This window comes from Papio anubis, chromosome 8, assembly GCF_008728515.1.
Source record: "Papio anubis isolate 15944 chromosome 8, Panubis1.0, whole genome shotgun sequence".
Classification (NCBI taxonomy): Eukaryota; Metazoa; Chordata; class Mammalia; order Primates; family Cercopithecidae; genus Papio; species Papio anubis.
The window spans coordinates 89145093-89167022 of record NC_044983.1 but is presented as its reverse complement, the minus strand read 5'-3'; the positions used below and the strand labels follow the sequence as shown (position 1 = coordinate 89167022).

At 41.1% G+C, this 21930-nt stretch overlaps 1 protein-coding gene across 4 annotated transcripts in view; it reads right to left on the bottom strand.

Annotated features, from left to right (window-relative positions):
• Positions 1–8377, bottom strand: part of TMEM67 (transmembrane protein 67) — a 98127-nt gene extending 89750 nt beyond the window's left edge. For 2 of the 4 annotated variants that reach the window (XR_001905720.3, XR_001905719.2), the window contains exons 1-3: positions 8065–8377; positions 7344–7432; positions 4665–4758 (exon numbers count right to left, since the gene is read on the bottom strand). Coding sequence is in view for 1 of the 4 variants with exons in the window: in XM_003902970.5 (XP_003903019.3) it covers positions 4665–4758; positions 7344–7432; positions 8065–8287 (406 nt within the window). In the remaining 3 variants the exon portion in view is untranslated. The remainder of the gene's footprint in view (positions 1–4664; positions 4759–7343; positions 7433–8064) is intronic. The other 2 variants (XR_001905721.2, XM_003902970.5) reach the window with 1 other exon arrangement.
• Positions 8378–21930: the final 13553 nt, after the last annotated feature.

Here is a 21930-nt window from a genome sequence, read left to right as displayed (position 1 = left end):
CCAACTCATAAAACTTTCATTAGCCCCATCCCTAAGAATACACCCCCCAAATACCGTGAGAATCAAGTTAATATTTTCAATGGAGGCAAGAGTGCCAACGAAACTACTAAGAAGCCGGGTGCGGTAGATTGCTTAAGCCCAGGAGTTTGAATCCAGCCTGGGTAACATAACAAGATCTCGTCTCTAAAAAAAATAAGACCAGGCAACTCTAATCCCAACATATGGGGAGGTCAAGGCAGGAGGACTGCTTGAGGTCAGGAGTTCGAGACCAGCCTGAGATATATAGTAAGACCCCCATCACTACAAAAAAATTTGTTGAAACAAAAAAAAAAAAATTGAGATAATTTAAAAATTAATCTTTGAATGGGTAATATATAAAATATAAAAATAAAAGGCACAAAAGGATTTATTTTATTTTATTTTTTGAGACAGTTTGGCTCTTGTCACCCAGGCTGGAGCGCAGTGGCATGATCTCACTCACTGTAACCTCCGCCTCCCAGATTCAAGTGATTCTCCTGCTTCGGCCTCCCAAGTAGCTGGGACTACAGGCACCTGCCACCATGCCCGGCTAATTTTTGCATTTTTAATAGAGATGGGGTTTCACCATGTTGGCCAGGATGGTCTCGAACTTCTAACCTCAGGTGATCCACCTGCCTTGGCCTCCCAAAGTGCTGTAATTACAGGCGTGAGCCACCACACCAAGCACAAAAGGATTTAAAATGAAAATTAGGCCGGGCGCGGTGGCTCAAGCCTGTAATCCCAGCACTTTGGGAGGCCGAGATGGGCGGATCACGAGGTCAGGAGATCGAGACCATCCTGGCTAACACAGTGAAACCTCGTCTCTACTAAAAATACAAAAACTTAGCCGGGCGAGGTCGCAGGCGCCTGTAGTCCCAGCTACTCGGGAGGCTGAGGCAGGAGAATGGCGTGAACCCGGGAGGCGGAGCTTGCAGTGAGCTGAGATCCGGCCACTGCACTCCAGCCTGGGTGACAGAGCGAGACTCCGTCTCAAAAAAAAAAAAATAAAATAAAATAAAATGAAAATTAAGTCTCTTTCCCGCCATTCCCAGGCACTCAGTTCTTCACTCAGGAGGCAGCATTGTTACCAGTTTCTTATGAATCCTTTCAGAAATAGCCTGTGTATATACAAGCACATATGCATATATAATGGTCTTTAAAAAGCTAAATAGTGGAATACCAAATACATAAAATAGTGCTGATAAATAACAGGTACTCAATAAATACTTGTAGATGAATGAATAAATTATTCTATATCTTGCTTTTTTACTCAATATATCTTAGATTTCTTTCCATAGTAATATGTGTAGAACTGCCTCTTTATTTTTCCACAATTGCATTCTATACCATTGTATGACTATATCATAATTTATTTGGCTGATCTCATCTTGATAGACTCTTATATTGTTTACAATCTTTTGTCTCAGGAATAATGTTGCAAGAAAAAAACATTCAACACTTCTTCAGGCATATAGTTAAGTGTATCCGAATGAGAAATTTCTAGATGAGAGCTTTCTAGGCAAAGATAATCTGTATTTTTAATTTTGATAAACACTGTAAATTTGCTCTCCACAGAGGTTGCCCCAACTTATAATTTTCCCTATTAATACATGAATAACTATTTCCCTGTATCCTTATAAATACATTGTCAAAGTTGAAAAAGTTTCTTTTTGTTGTTTTCATATGGAGTTTCACTCTTGTTGCCCAGGCTGGAGTGCAATGGCATGATCTTGGCTCACTGCAACCTCCACCTCCTGCGTTCAAGCAATTCTCCTGCCTCAGCCTCCAAGAAACTGGGATTACAGGCATGTGCTACCATGCCCGGCTAATTCTGAATTTTTAGTAGTGACTACGTTAGTCAGGCTGGTCTTGAACTCCTGAACTCAGGTGATCTGCCCACCTCGGCCTCCCAAAGTGCTGGATTACAGGTGTGAGCCACTGTGCCTGTTCGAAAAAGTTTTATAATAAAATCTGGTAGGTTAAAAATAAAATCTCATTTTAGCTTTAATGTACATTTTCTTACTCTGAGTAAGGCTCAACATTTTTTCTCATGTTTTTTTCTATGTGAACTTTATTTATGATTTTTGGCTATTTTAAAAATTGGGCTATTCATCTTACTTTTATTTACCTGTAGGACCTTTACATTTATTGAAGAACTTTGACCTCTGTCTATTGTATGCATTAATATTTTTCTTTAGTTTGTAGTTTGGTTTTTGGTATTATAATTTTTATGGCATTTTATAAATTCACCAATTTTTCCTTCTGTGGTTTTTCTTTTTTCTTTTTGTCTTTTTTTTTTTTTTTTTTTTTGTTGTTGTAGAGACAGAGTCTCTCTATGTTGCCCAGGCTGGTCAGGACCTCCTTGGCTCAAGTAATCCTCCCATCTAGGCCTCCAAAGTGATTATTTTTGGTCATACTTAGGCCTATTACAACAAAACTATACAAGTTTTTCCTACATTTTCTTTAAGAACTTTCATATATTCATATTTAGTATTTGACTCATTTGGAGTTTAATTTTCTCAGAAATAAGGTAGAAACCCAACTTGGTGTTTTCTCAGTTTTCCCAGCACCATTTATCAGTTTTATCCCCACTTGGATGAAATGCCACTTTTTGCACATACCAAATTCCCATATGAATTGAATCTATTCTGATTGCCTAAGTTCCATCAATCAGTCTGTGTACCCATAAGCCTGTCATACATGTGATTATAGTAGCTATATAACATGCATATTATCTGATGGGCTAGTTCCTTCTTTCCCTTCCCAGAATTTTCTAAGACCAACAACCCTATCGCAACCCCAAACCACCCACACACCAAAACAAACAAACAATAACCCCGACAGAACGGCGGTCCCTAAAAACACAGTCCACATGCTGTGGCTCAAGCCTGTATCCCAGCACTTTGGGAGGCCGAGACGCGATCACGAGGTCAGATCGAGACCATCCTGGCTGGGTCAGTTTGGGAAATCCCTGCTTTACTTGGGTGGCTGTTAGGAATTCATAGCTGGTGGCCAGGTCTCAGCATGGAGGCTGAGGCAGGGAGAATGGCGGCGGACAGAGGCGAGCTGCAGCTGAGACGGTATCTCCAAAGTCATGACAGAGTTAGACTCAGTTCCCAAAAAAATATACAGTCTGTAGAGAGCAGTATCTTCTATTATTTAATCTTTTCCTATGCAAAATAGAGAATGCATTTTCACTTATAAAAAGCCTGCCCCTCACATCCCCCAGCACCACAATTCTTCACTAGCTATTATGTTGTACATTCCTTCAAAGTATATGCCTCATAGGTCGAAGCAGGTTTCAAGCCTTGTAATCCACTTGGGAGGCTGATGGCAGATCACCTGAGGTCGGGAGATCAAGACCAGCCTGACCAACATGGAGAAACCCCGTTATCTACTAAAAATACAGAATTAGCCAGGTGTGGTGGCACATGCCTGTAATCCCAGCTACTCGGGAGGCTGAGGCAGGAGAATCACTTGAACCCGGAGGGAGGCTGCAGTGAGCTGAGATTGCACCATTGCACTCTAGCTTGGGCAACAACAGTGAAAACTCTTGTCTCAAAAAAAATCCAAAAATTAAAATTTAAAAAAAAGGATATACCTACTTATTTTTTCTTTTTTATTGCTATTGTATATGAGGTATTTTCTATCATCACTGTTTATAGTAATTTTTAGTCATTCTCTTGGGTGTTTTAAACATACAATCAAATCATCTGTAAACAATGATATTTTACTTTTTTTGCTTGTTTGTTTGAGACAGGGTCTTACCCTGTCGCTCAGGCTGGAGTGCAGTGGCACCATCTCAGCTCACTGCTGCCTTAACCTTCCAGGCTCAAGCGATCTTCCCACCTTTGCCTCTCGAGTCGCTGGGACTACAGGTGCATGCCACCATACCTGAATAATTTCTTTTTTATTTGTAGAGATGGGGTTTCACTGTGTTGCCCAGACTGGTCTCAAACTCTTAAGCTCAAACAATACATCTGCCTTGGCCTTCCAAAATGTTGGGATTAACGGCCTACCTTTTCTTTTCCAGTGATAAATTTTTTTTTCTCTTACTTAAGTGCATAGTTTGCATCCTTTTCCAGGTCCTGACATTAATAGGAACGCTTACACTTTTTCCCTATTAAGCATCAACTTGGTTTTTGAGTTGAGACATACATATTTTATCATGTTATGTTAAAGAAGTAACCATCTAATCCTACACAATTAAGAGTTTCAAAAAACTCAGACAAAACTGTATTTTCTTCTCAATGCCTGCTGATGTCTTAAGTATCACTAAATTTGTACAAAAATAATTTTTATAAACACTATTAAGGGCTGGACACAGTGACTGATGCCGATAATCCCAGCACTTTAGGAGGCTGAGGCAGGAAGATCTCTCGAGGCCAGGAGTTCAAGACCAGGCTGGGCAACATAACAAGACCCAGTCTCTACAAAAAATTTAAAAATTAGCCAGCTGCAGTGGTGTATGTGTGCAGTCCTAGCAACTCAGGAAGCTGAGGCAGGAGGATTGCTTGAACCACTACAAAAATATTAAGTAATCGTTTAACTATTTAAATTAATGCCCTTTTCAAAAAACAAAAAACAAAAACAAAAACACAAATGAAGATTTGTCACTACTTCTTTGTAAGGAATCTAATTCTTACCTAAAATATGGCCAGCGGGACACTGACATTTTCCTTCGGCAGTTAAGTCACTAGGGCAAGAAATGCAGTTCCAGCCATCTTCTGTAACACCTTTCTAAATTAAAAGAAAAAAAAAAGCTTTTCTCTTTTTTAATTAACTTTCTTCTTCATAATCATGTAAGTTCAAAATGCCATAAGAGTATGTAACTGCAGTGAAAATTCAAATAAATCACACATATATGAGCCACATAAAAATTCCCTGGAGAGATAATTCATGCTTATATTCCAAAATTAAGCTCTATATTATTACTATGTCCTGACAACTATTAAAGGATTAACTGTGGATAATAGTTCTCTCTTCTTCAGGATCTTTAATTCAAATGGATGCCTACTTTCATAATTACTTGTCATTTAGTTTTTCTGTTTACAAATATAAAACACAACACAACACAAAAAGATTGAATCAATAGTCAGTTAATAGGTTAATCTCACGTGTTCTAAAACATTATTCTAATTTTTAAAAATTCAAATACATAAAAAATTTAGTCCAGGCACGGTGGCTCACATCTGTAATTTCAGTACTTTGGGAGGTCAAGGTGGGTGGATCACTTGAGGCCAAAAGTTTGAGGCTAGCCTGGCCAACGTGGTGAAACCTCGTCTCTACTAAAAATACAAAAATTAGCTGGGTGTGGTGGTGTATGCCTATAATCCTACTTGGGAGGCTGAGGCACCAGAATGGCTTGAACCAGAAAGGTGGAGGTTGCAGTGAGCTGAGATCACGCCACTGCTCTCCAGCCTGGGCAACAGTAATACTCTGTCTCAAAAAAAAAAAAAAAAAAAAAAAAATTCATTTATGATTCAAAATGGGTAAATTTTATGAAATATAAATTATACACAGTCGTTGAAATTGATTTATGAGAATATTTTCTTCTATCCATTTATGGCTTGTACTAGTACACTTTTTTTTTTTTTTTTTTTTTGAGACAGTCTTCGCTCTGTCACCAGGCTGGAGTGCAGTGGCACGATCTCGGCTCACTGCAAGCTCCACCTCCCGGGTTCAAGGGATTCTCCTGCCTCAGTCTCCCAAGTAGCTGGGACTACAGGCACATGCCACCATGTCCAGCTAATTTTTGTATTTTTAGTAGAGATGGGATTTCACCACGTTTGCCAGGATGGTCTTGATCTCCTGACCTCGTGATTCGCCTGCCTCGGCCTCTTAAAGTGCTGGGATTACAGGCGTGAGCCACTGCGCTCAGCCTAGTAAAGGTTTTTGATAAAGTATGACAGCATTCAATTTGGGCTTATTATATTATATGGTTTAGGAAAAGCCTGGGGCAAAAAACACAATAATTACAAACACAGTTGTACCCAAAGTTCATAAAGAACAAAAATAATGCCACAAATTATTTTAAATTTTGGTTGAAAAGACTGAATTTATCAAGAAATACTCCTATTTTGCAATACATTTATATAGGACTATTTATTTATTTATTTTTTGAGACAGAGTCTCACTTTGTCACCCAGGCTGGAGTGCAATGGCACAATCTTGGCTCACTGTAACCTCCGTCTCCTGGTTTCAAGTGATTCTCCTGCCTCAGCCTCCCAAGCAGCTGGGACTATAGGCACATGCCACAATGCCCAGCTTATTTTTGTATTTTTAGTAGAGATAGGGTTTCACCATACTGGCCAGGCTGGTCTCCCGAGCTCATGATCCACCGGCCTCAGCCTCCCAAATTGCGGGGATTACAGGCATGAGCCACCATGCCCGGCCTATACAGGACAATTTAAAGATTACAATAACTTAAAAAATGTCACTGAAAAACAAATCTGCTGTGAGACCACTTTTTATTAGCAGCATTTTATCATGGGTAATTCAGGTAGGATCAACATCTGCAAAGTTATAAAATAAATGGTAATCTATTATAATCTATTATAAAGATGTAAAATAAATGGTAATATAAAAAATGGTAATCAGACCTACAAGTAATACAGATAGCTGTAAATCAGGACAATTGATAACTTCATATTAAATTCCCAGAATTAATATTTTTTATATGACAATGAGAAGAAACATTACTGTAAATGTCAGACTGTTACACAGACTTTTAATTATCCAACATGATTGAAAATATATTTGTTAATTGAGAATTATCATATATAGTAACTACTAATTTTTCAAAAATTACGATATAATGAAATTACTAACAAAACAGAAACAGACATTATTTAACCTATTTATTAATGCAATTGGTATTTCATGAAATAATTATACCTCAGATATCATTATGAACATCAATCATCATATAAACTGTTGACATGGTAGGTCTAAGACAACTCCATTTGCATCAGTCAAAGAATATACACATCCCAAATTGCACACATCCCATACTGCTCTATATATTCCTTATTCATCTAATTTTCTTCATAATCGAGTTATTCTATGAGTAAACACAAAAACTTAAATTTTTACAGCTTTGTGGTTTTCGGGATTTCAGATTTTAAAAGAAATACATTTCTGTTTTCTCCAAGTTTGCATAAAATTTCGCTGATTTCCCAAAACTTACTCTAGTAAAAATAAAGTTAGCATAGTAATTTTAAAGTTTGTGGGGAAACATTAAACATTAAATTCTAGTTTGAAAAATAAAGATATTTAACTTATTACTTTTACAGTTAAGTTATTTTAAAATAAATTATGCATACCATGTTTTCTGGGCACTTTTTACAAATAACAGCAGGTCCTCCATTATTAGAGATCATCTGAAATCCTGGTAGACATACACATGAAGTTCCTAAAAAAAAAAAAAAGCCGACTTTATCCTTGATAAATAAAAATAAAGTTCCAAGATAGTGAAACTTTTAACAAGTCTGAAGATCTTGAGAAGCAGTATAGTGATTAACAGCAGGATTCTGGAGCCAGTACTGCCTGGGTTCAAATCTAGAAACATACTTCTTGAGTTCCAATCTTAGTACTCCTACTCGGTTGCATGACCTTGAACAAGTTACTAAACTCTCTGCCTTGGCTTCCTCTACAATAAAAAGGAGAAAAAAAATCGGTACCTACCTCATAGTATTAGTATGAGTATAAAATTAGTTATTATACGTAAAGGTCTTAGACTGTCACACACAGCTGGTATTGTGTTGCTACCATTTTAAGCGCAAGTATAACTAAACTATTAAACGACTTAACTGCTGCTGGAAATTTTACATTTCTACGTCACTAAACAATATATATGTATTCGGGCCAGGCGCGGTGGCTCACGCCTGTAATCCCAGCACTTTGGGAGGCGGAGGCGGGTGGATCACCTGAGGTCAGAAGTTCGAGACTAGCCTGATCAACATGATGAAACTCCATCTCCAGGGACTAGGGGTCGACCAAGGCGGGAGTGTTACTTTTGCCAGGGCCCACCTCAAACCGTCTTACCTCGGGCATCCTGCCTCTGGTTAGCTCCACACGGAACACAGGAGAGCGCGGAGATATCAAAGTACTGGTTGTTGTCGCACTTCTCCGGCTGCTGGAAAGGGAAAGAGAAGGTCTGGGCCTGTAAGAAGCGAGGGAGGGACAACAGGAGGGACACGGTCACGGCCCGGGCAGATAAGAGGGACCAAGCCGCCATTGGCACCTCAGCCCCACCGCGCGTCGCCATGGTACCGACGCTGGAAGCCTCACAGGCGTCAGTCCCCCATCAGCCTCTGCGGCAGCTCCGCTGAGCTGATTGGACAACCCAAGTCTGGGTACCGGAAGTCACTGCTGGTGTTGCTTGGTTGCTAGGTTACCAACCCTGCGCGAAGTTGGCAGGTCCAGTAAAGAGTAGGTTAGAGGCCGGCTAACCCTGAAGCCCAGCGGTATTTTCAAAAGTGTATAGAGTTCCTCTACTTACGATAGGGCTGCCTCCTCCCCTCAATAAACCCATCGTAAGTTGAAAATATCATAATTTGTCGAGTTATATTTACATCAGAATTTATTCAGACTAGGTAATTTTCACGTTAAAGGAAACATGACTTGTAGTTTAACAATTTGATGTCAAAAAAACCCACTGACTTAAAACCTAGTGAAGGATTACTATAGCTTAAGCACTGAAAAAATAAAAAAATTTTCCTGCCAGGTTTGAGCATAGGAAATCATGTATGTGAGACAAAGTAGGAAACGGAAGAAACCATGTTTGCTCATTCTGTTGCCAGCGGAATTTCACAAAGCCCCTGATTCAGTGACTGAACACAGTCCTCCAGAAGAATGCCCTGAAGACAGTAAGAGGATAGAGCACAGGTTTCCACAACTGTTGCTTGAATCACTTCATTTTCTAAAAAGACACGTTCAGTGATCCTAGCTCTTGCCTCTTTCTGTACGTAAGATAACGTCTGACAGGATTAAAGATTATGCCTCTGTAATCTATAATCAGATGTACTCTCCAACCAAAACTTTGATGAGATTTTGCTCCAGTGTAACTTCTGAGCATGTTTAATGTAACTTTTGAGCACATGTAGAACTCCATCCCTTGATAATAGAAACTGTGGGCAGAACTGCTGCTTTGGAGCAGTATAACATAAACTCTTTGAACGACTCCCCAGTGTTGCATTCCTCAGTAAGACTCCAAATAAAACTAACTTTGAGTCTTTAAAAGCCTTATTTTTTTCTTTAGTTGACATGTATATAAAATGAGATCACCTTTATACCTCTTGTGAATAAAAGAATCTAAGTCTGGTGCTGTGGTTCACGCCTCTAACCCTAACATTTTGGGAGGCCACCGCAGAAGGATTGTCTGAGCCCAGGAATTCAAGACCAGCCTGGGCAACATAGTGGGACTCCATCTCTATGAATAAAATTTATTTTAATTATCTGGGTGGGTGGCACATGCCTATGGTCCCGGCTACTTGGAAGGCTGAGGCAGGAGAACCATTTCAGCCCAGGAGGTCAATGAGCCCAAAGGCTGCAATGAGCTGTGATCGTGCCACTGCACTCCAGCCTGGATGTCAGAGACCCTGTATCAGAAAAAAAAAAAAAAAAAATCCTGGACAAATATATGGAAACTTTTAGAGTTAGAGACCACTTGCAAGGTTAAGGTAGAAATCTAGAGTCTAAATTGGAGCCATGGAGGAAAGGAGAGGCAGGAGAGGATGAATAAAGGAGCTATTCAGGAAGAAGAATTATGAGAATTTAATGATTTGGACATAGGAAGTAAAGAAACAGAATCAAGGATAACTTACAGGTTTCTGATTTGGGTGGCTGGGTAGATGGTTGTGATATTAAAGGAAGATACCTGTGGCAGATAGCTTCTAAGCAAAAACTTATTGGATAAATAAAATTTTAAAGTAGAAATGAAAGTTATAGGAATATTTAACATTTAACAAGGTGGGGCACTGGGGGGTGAATAATAATAGAAATAATAGGTATTAATAGCTTGTTTTTGTTATCAAGCAAATGAGCTCTGTATCCAATGTGCGCACAGAAGCTAATACTATGTGGCACAAGCTTTTGAGGAAAAAAAGGCTTTATTTGCACAACTGTTCAGCAAAGATATAGGAGTGCATTCAAATCTGTCTCCCTGATTTGGCGTCTGGGGTAAACTCATGGGCTTGGAAAGCCAAGGGAAAGGATTTACGAATGTGTCCTGGCAGGCTGATTGGAGGATTTAAATTTGACCATTTAGAAAAAGGTACGTAGAGGCCGATTTTAGGCCCGATCTTCCAGTCAAATGGACCCATCACTTTTGAAAGAGTTCCAAGTTCAGGTTCCAGTCATGTCCTGGTCTTCTTGGTTCCAAGGAAAGGATTCATTGGTTTTGGGTGTTGTTAGAGGTCCAAGCTTTTTCTATTGTACACGCCTGGGCTACATGACTTGCAGTTTTTGGCTCTGTTATATCTAAAAGGTAACACGATATTTTGTTATCAACAGAGTAGGCCCAGTTTGGGCTAGTCCCATGGAGACACTTTTAATGTGTCCGGTATTGCAATATCTCATTTGATCCTAAATTGGGACTGTTATCATCACATTTAATTTACATGAAATAACCAAGGCTTCGAAAGTATAAGTGACTCTCTAAGGTCACACTTAATTCATGGTTCTAACCCTGTTAATTTGACACCAGAGCCCATACTTTTCTTCAGTTTGTTGTTGTTGTTTTAAACTTTAATTTAGGTTCAGAAATACATGTGCAGGTTTGTTATATTAGGTAAATTGAGTGTCTCGGGGGCTTGGGGTACAGATTATTTCCTTACCCATGTGATAAGCATAGTACCCAATAGGTAGTTTTTTGATCTGTACTCTCCTTTCACCCTGCATCCTCGAGTAGCACCCAGTATCTATTGTTCCCTTCTTTGTGTCCATCTGTACCCAATGTTTAGCTCCAACTTATAAGTGAGAACACACAGTATTTTATTTTCTTTCCTGTGTTAGTTTGAGATAGGAGGTTGACAGGACCGATTTCACAGGATAAGGTCATAAAGACCTGGCTGATAAAACAGGATAGGTAAAGAAGAGGACTGAAACCTGCTAAAACCAAGATGGTGACCAAAGCGACCTCTGGTCATCCTCACTGTTCATTATATGCTAATTATAATGTATTAGCATGCTAAAAGACACTCCCACCAGTACCATGACAGTTTGCCCATGCCATGCCCACTTAGAGAAGTTACCCTATATGGTCTAACAAGGGAGGACACTCTGTTCCAGGAACTCTCCACCTTTTTCCTGGAAAACTCATGAATAATCCATCCCTTGTTTAGCATATGATCAAGGAATAACCATAAATATACTCAGTCTAGCAGCCCATACCATTGCTCTGCCTGGGAAATAGCCACTCTTTATTCCTTTACTTTCTTAACAAACTTGCTTTCACTTTATTCTGTCAGATTGCTCTTGAATTCCTTCCTGCATGAAGCTGAGAACCTACATGGCCACTCAGGCTGAACCCTAATTTTGAGGTTTGTTCTGTGACAAGTTCCCTTTGGATAATGCAGAGCCCACACTCTTAAGTTCTGTTTTTTATTGTTGCCTTTGAATCTCTGGATGTGCTTTTCTGGGCAGGAATAAAGAAAAGCTAAAGGCAAGTAAGTTCAAGACGAGATTAATGAATTAAAATATTACAAAGAAGGTGAAAAACAGAAGTGGAGGTTGTGCAGAAAAGGGAATTAGTGAGGTTCAGATCTTACAGCTGGGGTACTTTGTGTGGTGAACCCTGTGCTTATTCCCAATCTCCAGACACTTAGTGCCCTTTTGATTTGTTAACCTTTTGTGTGTAACTTGTTTTTTACTCACTTGAAGTCTTCAGGATGTTCCTCTCTGTGCCCCACCTTCTCATTTTTCTTAATTTTACAGTGATATATCTGGGCATGTTTCATTGTCATCTTTTGTGTGGAACACGTGTTGTAACGTTGCAATCCAGCAAAGAAACTCATGACCTTTAAGACTGGGAAATGATTTCTTCTATTAACTATTCCTTTGAAGACTTTCTCTCCATTTTTTTTTTTTTTTTTTTTTGCCTTTCGGACACCCTATTTTTCAGACACTAGACCTCATGGACTGTTCCTCTAATTTTCTCAGATTATTTTTCCATTTTTCTTTTTTCTTTTCTTTTTTTTGAGACGGAGTCTCGCTCTGTTGCCCAGGCTGGAGTGCAGTGGCGTGATCTCGGCTCATTGCAAGCTCCGCCTCCTGGGTTCATACCATTCTTCTGCCTCAGCCTCCCAAGTAGCTGGGACTACAGGCACCTGTCACCACGCCCAGCTAATTTTTTTTTTTTTTTTTTTTTTGTATTTTTAGTAGAGATGAGGTTTCACTGTATTAGCCAGATGGTCTTGATCTCCTGACCTCGTGATCCGCCCACCTCGGCCTTCCAAAGTGCTAGGATTACAGGCGTGAGCCACTGCGCCCAGCCTCTGTGTGTGTGTGTGTGTGTGTGTGTGTGTGTGTGTGAGAGAGAGAGAGAGAGAGAGAGAGAGAGAGAGAGAGAGAGAGACGGAGTTTTTTTGCTCTTGTTGCCCAGGCTGGAGTGCAATGGCACTATCTCAGCTCACCACAACCTCTGCCTCCTGGGTTCAAGTGATTCTCCTGCCTCAGCCTCCCGAGTAGCTGGGATTACAAGCATGTGCCACCATGCCCGGCTAATTTTGTTATATTTAGTAGACACAGAACTTCTCCATGTTTGTCAGGCTGGTCTCGAACTCCTGACCTCTGGTGATCCGCCCACCTCGGCCTCCCAAAGTGCAGGGATTACAGGCGTGAGCCACCAAGCTCAGGCTTCATTTTTCATTTTATTTTGTTTGATTCTACTTTCTGGAAGATTTTCATGAGCTTATCTGTCAAACATTGCATTGAACTTTTCATTTCTTCTATTATAAATTTAATGTCTAAGAGCTCTCATTTGTTTTCTGGCTATTTCTTAATTATGGTATTTTTGAATTCTTCCATGCTGCAATATTTTATTTCCCGGAGTACATTACAAGTAGTGTTTTAAAGTTTTCCTCTGTTGCATAATCTGTTTCTTCGAAGTTCTGTTTTGTATAAAAGGCTTTCCTCCTAAATCTGGTGATATTTTGCCATTTACACACGTACAAAAGTGGGTGGCCAGGCATGGTGGCTCATGCCTGTAATCCAGCACTTTGGGAGGCCGAAGCAGGTGGATCATCTGAGGCCAGGAGTTCGAGACCAGCCTGGCCAAAATGGTGAAACTCCATCTCTACTAAAAATACGAAAATTAGCTGGGCGTGGTGGTGCATGCCTGTAATTCCAGCTACTCAGAAGGCTGAGGAAGGAGAATTGCTTGAACCCAGGAGGTGAGGGTCGCAGTGAGCTGAGACTGAACAATTGCACTCCAGAACTGGCAACAAGAGCGAAACTTTGTCTCAAAAAAAAAAAAAAAAAAGTAAGTACACTGACAAGCTAATTAGAAGCTCTACAAAGATAGGAAGAGCTTGTTGACCAGGCTACAATGTGTAGAGTGACTTGCCTGGGTTATTTCTTAGGGCACTCCCTCATTCTTCCTGTCCCCTTTCCCTATTCTATTGAGATGATCAAATTTCTCAGAAAGATTCTTCTCCTTGGAGATTTTAATCCTGGGTGTAATATTTAGAGGGTGTGAGTTTCATCGTTCACATGATGCCCTTCTTTTACATATATTAAATAGAATCCCCGTTTGCAAATGCACTGAGAATAAACTTTCAATCTTTTGTTGGAGTGGGAGAGAGACAGGTTTCTAGGTATTGGAAGGAAAGTGCTTTGAAAGTTGATGTTCAATCACTTCTGTTTTCACTCCCCTCCACAAACAGAAGATATTATTGTCTCCTAAGCCTTTGAGGACTTCTCTGGTGCATGTAAGATTGCTTCTTAGCTCTTCCCACTGTTAATTTAGGATTCAGCTCTCTTGGATCCACAGAAATGATCACCTATCCACTTGCTTCCTGCTTGCAAAGTTTTATTGCTGTTCCTCTTACCCTATTCTCTTTATTCTTGTTAGTTTTTGTCTTTTTAAAAGTTTCTTCTCTGTTATTTTATTAGAATTTCCGGAAGGAGTGGAGATAAATACCTGTGTTTAAACTGTCACATTAAACTGGAAGCCAAAATAACCTGTTAACCCCTCTTCATGAACATACTCTTACCACTCTCTAATCTATTCTCCATACCTCAGCTGGAGTACTCTTTTGAAATGCAAGTCCTAATATATCATCTGCCTGCTGTTTTTCCAATGGAAAGATCAAAGTCCTTAACATGAACCCTAACCCTCAGCATGGTCTGACTTCTTCTTGCAGCCCTGCATTGTCCTGTGTGCCCCTGTGCTCTGTACCTGCACTGACCTTCTTTTCCTTCCCTGGATGCTGCCAAGCCTTTTCACTTCTCTGCCTGGACCACTCCCTCCCCTTCCCAGCAATTTCCTTTTATCTTTTTAACTCCTCCTTTCCAAGCAGCTCATTCATTACTTCTTCAGGGAACATCTCCCACCCTTCCTGACCAGGCCAGGCTCTCCTGTAAAATTCTTTCAGAGTACCATGGACTTCTCATCCATAGCACTTATCCCTGTAGTAAATTCACATTTAGTTGGGTAATTCTTTCATTAGTTTTACTTTTCGGAACTGTAGGCTTTGTGAAAGCAAGGATCATGTGTGTGTGTGTGTGTGTATGTGTGTGTTTTGGTCACCACTGCCTCCTCAGCATAGCACTGTGCTTGGCATATTGTAAGCATTTATTTCTGTCCTTATTTTATTTTTATTTATTTTTGTATTTATTTTGAGAAAGGGTCTCTGTCACTCAGGCTGGAGTGCAGTGGCATGGACATAGCTCACTGTAGCCTCGGCCCCCTGGGCTCAAGCAATCCTCCCACTTCAGTCTCCTGGGTAGCTGAAACCACAGACAGGCACTAGCATGCCCACCTAATTTGTGTATTGTTTCTAGAGATGAGGTTTTGGCACATTGCCTAGGCCTCAAACTCCTGGACTCAAGTGATCCTCCTACCTCAGCCTCCCAAAGTGCTGGGATTACAAATGTGAGCCACCACCCCTGGCCAATTTTGTTTTGTTTTGCTATTTTTTCTTAGAGATTGGGTCTCAGACTGTCACCCCGGATGGAGTACAGTGGTGCCGTCATAGCCTACTGAAGCCTTGAACATCTAGGCTCAAGCAATCTTCCTGCCCCAGCCTCCCAAGTAGTTGAGACTATATGTGTGCACCACCACACCTGGCTATTTTATTTTAAAAATTTTTTGAGAAGCAGGGTTGGGGGTGTCTCACTATGTTGCCCAGGGCTCACCTAAAACTCTTGGACTCAAACGAACCTCCTGCCTTAGCCTCCTAAGTAGTTGGGATTATTGGTGCAAGCCATCACACCTGTTTTACATTGTAAGCATTTAATACACATTTTTTGTAGTGGAAAAAATAAAACGTGTCTTATTCCTTTCCTTTAGTTTATTGTTGACTTCCAAACCATGAGGGGAACTTGATGTTTTCTCCTCTCATTTCATCACAAGGAAGAGGATAGAGGGCCAATGTGGGTTTGGGTCCAGGACAACAGAGCCTCTGAAATTGCCTTTGCAAAGATTATGACAGTGAGAGAAATCTAACGTGGCTTCACCTCATCTTGCTTCTAGCCTCACAGGCTGGGGGTGCTCATTCCTGGGTGAAGGCCAAGCTAACTATGGGAGGAATTAGTTTCTAGTTTAACTTGAAAGCAAGGATGATAATAGCCCTTTCCTAAAACTAACCCCTCTTGCTCAGGGCCCAAAAATTGCCCTTGTGAAACTAATGAAAGGGCACAAGATTAAGATTATGGGAGGGCCCTGAATTTTGCTAAACTGTAGATGTAGTTTCTATAATCCCTTATTGCTCAGGAGTCATGTGGCCAGAGGTCACAAGATTTGTGACTTCCTCAATTGCTCCCATAGAAAACATCACTATTGTAAAACCTAAGATTGGTCTTTTGAGATATTTTTCAGACTGACCCCACCTGGATTCATGACTTATGACTCAATTGGTCCTATGCCTGCCCCCGCAACCCCTCCCCCACATAGAGGTGTACTCAGTGCAAGAGGATTGTTTTCCAGCCCTCTATGATTTCATCCCCAACCAATCAGCTGCACCCATTCCCTAATCCCCTGTCCACCAAACTATCCTTGAAAAACCCTAACCTCCAAACCTTTGGGGTGACTGATTTGAATAATAACTCCATCTCCCATATGGCCAGTCTTGCATAATAAACTCTTTCTTTACTGCAATCCCATGGTGTCAGTGAATTGGTTTCATCTGTGCAGTGGGCAGTAGAAACTTCTCAGGCGACCACATCTCTGACCACTGTCCTAAAGGACAGAAGATTTTTTGTGTCCATATGACATGGTCTTTATGAGACAGAGTAGGAACAGGGCACAGTTTCAGCTCACCGTCACTTAGAGTACTTTTTCATGCATTCCCACTGATCACAAAATCCATACCACTATCACACTGCTAAGAGTCCTTTTACTTAAAGAATTCAAGGAACTGGCCTTAGGAGATAAGCAAGGTTGTGGAGTGCCCTACCTTGGGAAGGAATATTAAACAAATTATTTATAGCCTTGTTGCCTCAGGCCAATCCACCAGGTGGCCCATTACTCAAGAAAAGCATTACAACCAGTAATGCTGACCTGCATACCCTAATCCTGAAGACAATTCCCATGCTTTGCCTAATAAAAAAGCCCAACTGACTCTTTTCTTTGGAGAGTCAGTCAGGGAATTCTCTCCCTCTTATGCCTTGGCATAAGCTCCAGTGAAACCTTGCCTGGGAAAATGTTTTTGGCCTCATATCAATCTCTATTGGATTGAGAGCCCAAGAACCTATTGCTGTTAACATTTGAGTTTACACTTTTTGGTTTTCTCCTTAAATTCTCTCTCTCCATAGAGTTTGTTTTTAGAGCTTTAGGTCTTCCTCTTACTGCTTTCTTCTGTTTTATACACCTGGGATTGGATGGTACCCAGGCGGAAAGGAAGGCTAAGCAGAAGGACATCCTGTTTTACATGGGGTCTTGCCCTATTCACTAAATGGATTCACCTGAGATTTGTGATCCAAAGCTCCAGCAGTAAATCAAGAGATTTTATCCAGTATCCTTTCTACATACCTCCTTTCTGAACCTATAACATTGATAGAGTGTCAGTCAAGACCCCAGAGACAAGACTCCCATTTAACTCAGGCAAAAATTACCCAAGTTGGAATTTGGAGGTCCTGTTCAGTTCTATCTACCACAAATCATTTGTTGATTCTGTTGAGTCTCTTGAATCTAACTTCTGTCACACACAACTGACCAGACCAAGCTCCTTTATTTGATCAGCAGTGTCCAAATCATGCTCCAATAATCCCTAGGAGTTTTGTAGTTGCATCTCTGAGGACCACTGCAGGGGACAAGTTGGCAAAGAGCATGAGAGACATCAGAGAAACATGCTATGTGACTTTCTTGGTGCTTTACTACGTGTCTTGCTTAATGTTTATATGTGTATGTGTGAGTGTGTGTATATGTGTTATGTATGTGTGTACTAATTTTATCTACACAACAACCCTACTGTTTTCATCTTCCTTTGATAACATGAAGAAATCAAGGCACAGAGAGATTCAGCAACTAAAGTGATATAGCTGGCAAGTAGCAGAGTTAGGCTTGGAACTATGATATTCTGATTTCTGAGCCAGCTTTCTTGATTTCTACTTTATACTGGAGTTTACTGTGTGCTGGGGATTGTGCTGAATGTTAATGATTTCATTCATTTTTCATGACTGCCCTGTACAGTGGGTACTATTATCTTTACTCTTTCTCTTTTTGCTTTTTTTGTTTTTGTTTTTGAGACAGAGTCTTGCTCTGTCACCCAGGCTGGAGTGCAGTGGCATGATCTCAGCTCACTGCATCCTCTGCCTCCCGGGTTCAAGCAATTCTCCTGCCTCAGCCTCCTGAGTAGCCGGGACTGCAGACACGTGCCACCATGCCTGGCTAATTTTTTGTAGTTTTAGTAGAGACTGGGTTTCACCATATTAGCCAGGATGGTCTTCATCTCCTGACCTCATGATTCGCCCGCCTTGGCCTCCCAAAGTGCTGGGATTACAGGCATGAACCACTAAGCCTGGCCTTATCTTTACTCTTTCAATGAAGAAATATAAGGATTTGTTCACAGTCATGGAGTGGTAGAGCTCTATTCACACTTGGGTCTGCCTGCCCTGAGAGCCCACTGTCTTAATCCCATTACACACACATCTTCCTGTGTGTAATGACTAGTGGATTGTGTGTGCTTTCTCCTCTGCTAGAATGTGAGCTCTTTGAGGAAAGAGGACAATACCTTTTTTATCTTTGTCTTTCAGGAGCCTTAGCAAGGTTCTTCTTCTTCTATCTTTGTCTTTCAGGAGCCTTAGCAAGGTGGCGGTTGTTTTTGTTGTTCTTTCTTCTTCTCCTTCTCCTTCTTCCTCTCCTTCTCCCTCTCCCCCTCCCCCTCCTTCTTCTTCCTCTTCTCCTCCTCCTCCTTCTTCTTCTCCTCCTCCTCCTTCTTCCTCTCCTCCTCCTCCTCCTTCTTCCTCTCCTCCTCCTCCCCCTCCTCCTCTCCTCCTCCTCCTCTCCTCCTCCTTCTCCTCCTCCTCCTCCTCTTCCTCCTCCTCCTCCTCCTCCTCCTTCTTCTTCTGGAACTGTGGTACAGAGGACTTAGCAAGGTTCTTGACTCATAGTCAATGATGCTTAATAAATGCTAGATTTGTTACCTACACAGTGGGTGGATTTGTTAGCTTGGAAGGTGACAGTCCAATGACCACAACCAAGGAGGATTTAATGAGGGGATTTCATTACTTGCAACAAGTAAGGAGGACACTGGGGATAGTTCCTAAAGCAGTGCTTCTCCAAGCAACACTGAAAACAGTGCTTCTATTGGGCTGGTTAGCTCAGTCATTGTTTGTACAGGTGGAGTAAAGGCAGCAAAGACAATTGTCAATCATGCTTCTACATAAGTTGCATGTATAGAAAATGGTGAATAAGCTCTTCCCTGGGCGGGGATTTTAGCAGGGTAGTAAAGGGAGTTCACCAAAGTTCATCTTCAACTCAGGCATTTCTGGATCCGAACGGTTTTGGTTTTTGTTTTTCTGGGGCTGAGCTTCTTCCTAGAACTTTTTTGAAACAAAGAATGCAAGGTGAAACAGTTATAAGTGGGTACTTTTTCACAGTGCATACTCAAAACCCAGGACCTTGGGTTACAAATTGACTGGAAGTCAAGGTATGGAGGCTCTCAGAGTAGAAATCAGGGAATGAGTTGAGAAGATAAAGGTCCCAGAAGTTGAGAAGATTAAGGAACTCTGAGACCAAGTGATAAAAGGCTCTTCGTGTGGATGCTAAAGACCGAGGAAAGGCAACTGAAAACTCTCTGACACCAAAATTGTCCATGAAGGGTGGGTGGTGGTGCAGTGTGGCGAAACACCCGGAAGGCTAATTATCCAAGCAGAGTCACAGAATGGCCACAGCTCAGGGTGGTCACCATGTTTAGGGTCTAGTCTTCTGTTTTTCCATTTGAGAAACTTCATTTTCTCTCGATTCCCCAAAATGATTAGGTTTTCATGCTGACACACCAAAGGCATCAGAAACTGTTCAATAACCAGAATATCATGTGATTATGCTCAAATTACCTTGACCAGAATTTTCTTGTTCTGATTATAATGGTATGATCATCTAAGAAAGGCAAGGGGCAGACTAGAAAAGGCATTCAGGTGGAGTATGGTGGCTCACGCCTATAATCCCAGCATTTTGGGAGACAGAGGCAGGCAGATCACTTGAGGTCAGGAGTTCAAGACCAGCCTGGGCTACATGGCGAAACCTCGTCTCTACTGAAAATAGAGAAAAACTTAGCCAGGCATGGTGGCACATGCCTGTAATCTCAGATACTAATGAAGCTGAGGCACAAGAATCCTTTGAACCCAGTGTGCCAGGATTGTACCATTGTTCTCCAGCCTGGGTGACAGAGTGAGACTCTGTCTCAAAAACACCCAAAATGGACAGACATTCAATATAGTGTCCTCACTGGAGAAAGTCTGTGTGAATAGAAGGAGGGTGGTCAGCCCAGAACAATAAAGGAGGTCATGGGAGGCTGGCAACGCCTGTCAGAGCTTGCTCAGGGGACAGAGTCTGATCTGAGCACACTTGCTCAGGTGAGTCCTGTAGTAAGTGGTCATTAAATGACAGCTGTTATTTTTGTTAAGATGAGTGAGGATGTCTCCAGGGAGTCTTAACTGAGAATCACCTTTTGAGATTAGGTAACTCATGTTCTATTTCCTAGAGTATTGCTTCTGTATTCTTGTTTGAAGGAGTCTGCCTCTGAGGACAGAGTCCTCTTTCTGTGCAATACAGAGTAATGGCTTCTGCAGGCAAACAAGTAGGGTTCAATTTTGCCTGGCTTTTTGTGCAAGCTATGTAATCCTCCATGCCTCAGTTTCCCTTATCTGTAAAACAGGAATAATAATAGTACCTACCTCCAAAAGTAGTTGTAAGAATAAATTGAGATCATGCATATGTCCTGCAACATAATAACCTCTCAATAAATGTTAACTTTTTTTTTTTTTTCTTTTTGAGACAGAGCTTTGCTCTTGTCACCCAGGCTGAAGTGCAGTGGCATGGTCTCAGCTCACTGCAACCTCCTCCTCCTGGGTTCAAGAGATTCTCCTTCCTCAGCCTCCTGAGTAGCTGGGATTACAGGTGCCCGCCACCACACCCAGCTAATTTTTGTAATGTTAGTAGAGACAGGGTTTCACCATGTTGGCCAGGCTGGTCTGGAACTCCTGAACTCAGGTGATTCGCCTACCTCTGCCTCCCAAAATGCTGGGATTACAGGCGTGAGTCACCATGCCTGGCCAATGAATGTTAACTTTTAAGGTCATGTTCCTGAGACTGCAAGGCCAGGACCAAACTATGGATTACCAAAGTAAATGATATCTAGTCAATGAGCCTAGCTCTTCAGAGTGACATCCTTTGCTTCTCTATAGATCACCTTGACATTTCAAACAAGTCACAAATACTTATAATAGTCTCACTTATTTACATATATCTGAGACATACATATTTACTGAACGTTTCCCACAACCCTACTAGTAGTATCCCCATTTTACAGATGAGGAAACTGAGGCACAGAGAGGATAATTTGTCCAGTGAGTAAAAGATGGCTCTCATTTGTGTTAACCATCTTTTTATTTTCTTATTAAACTACCTCTTCTTTCTTATAATCTTATCATTCAAGAATGGGTATTTTGCAGTGAGAAAGGGATCCACAACTCACTTTTTCTGTCATCTGTAAGAATGTTTTTAAAATGTACTTTCTGCTTAACGAGCTTTGAATCCATCCACAAACGCACCAAGTAGCTATATAACGTGGTGGACAACTTTGTTATTTGCAATTGATAAAACCAAACACAAGGTTGTTCACCAGCTATTATGTAGCAGGCATCACAGAGTATACCTGTAATAGTGATTTTTCATTACTGAAATTTCAGTACTGGCTCATCTGTTCTCTTGTTTCAAAAATCCAGAAGATGGGAACAAATTTATAAAGACACTTTACAAGGTTATTAATATCTATAAAACCGACTAAGCATGCATTTATTAAGCCCCCAGGTGTTGGGATTGTACTTGGCGAACATCTAAGGCAGTAAAATTACCTTTTCTGTGGCATTCTACGGTCTATAGGAGCTTTTTTATTTTTATGTTTTGAGATGGAGTCTCACTCTTTTGACCAGGCTGGAGTGCAGCGGTGCGATCTCGGCTCACTGCAGCCTCCATCTCTCGGGTTCAAGGGATTCTCCTGCCTCAGCCTCCCGGGCAGCTGGGATTAC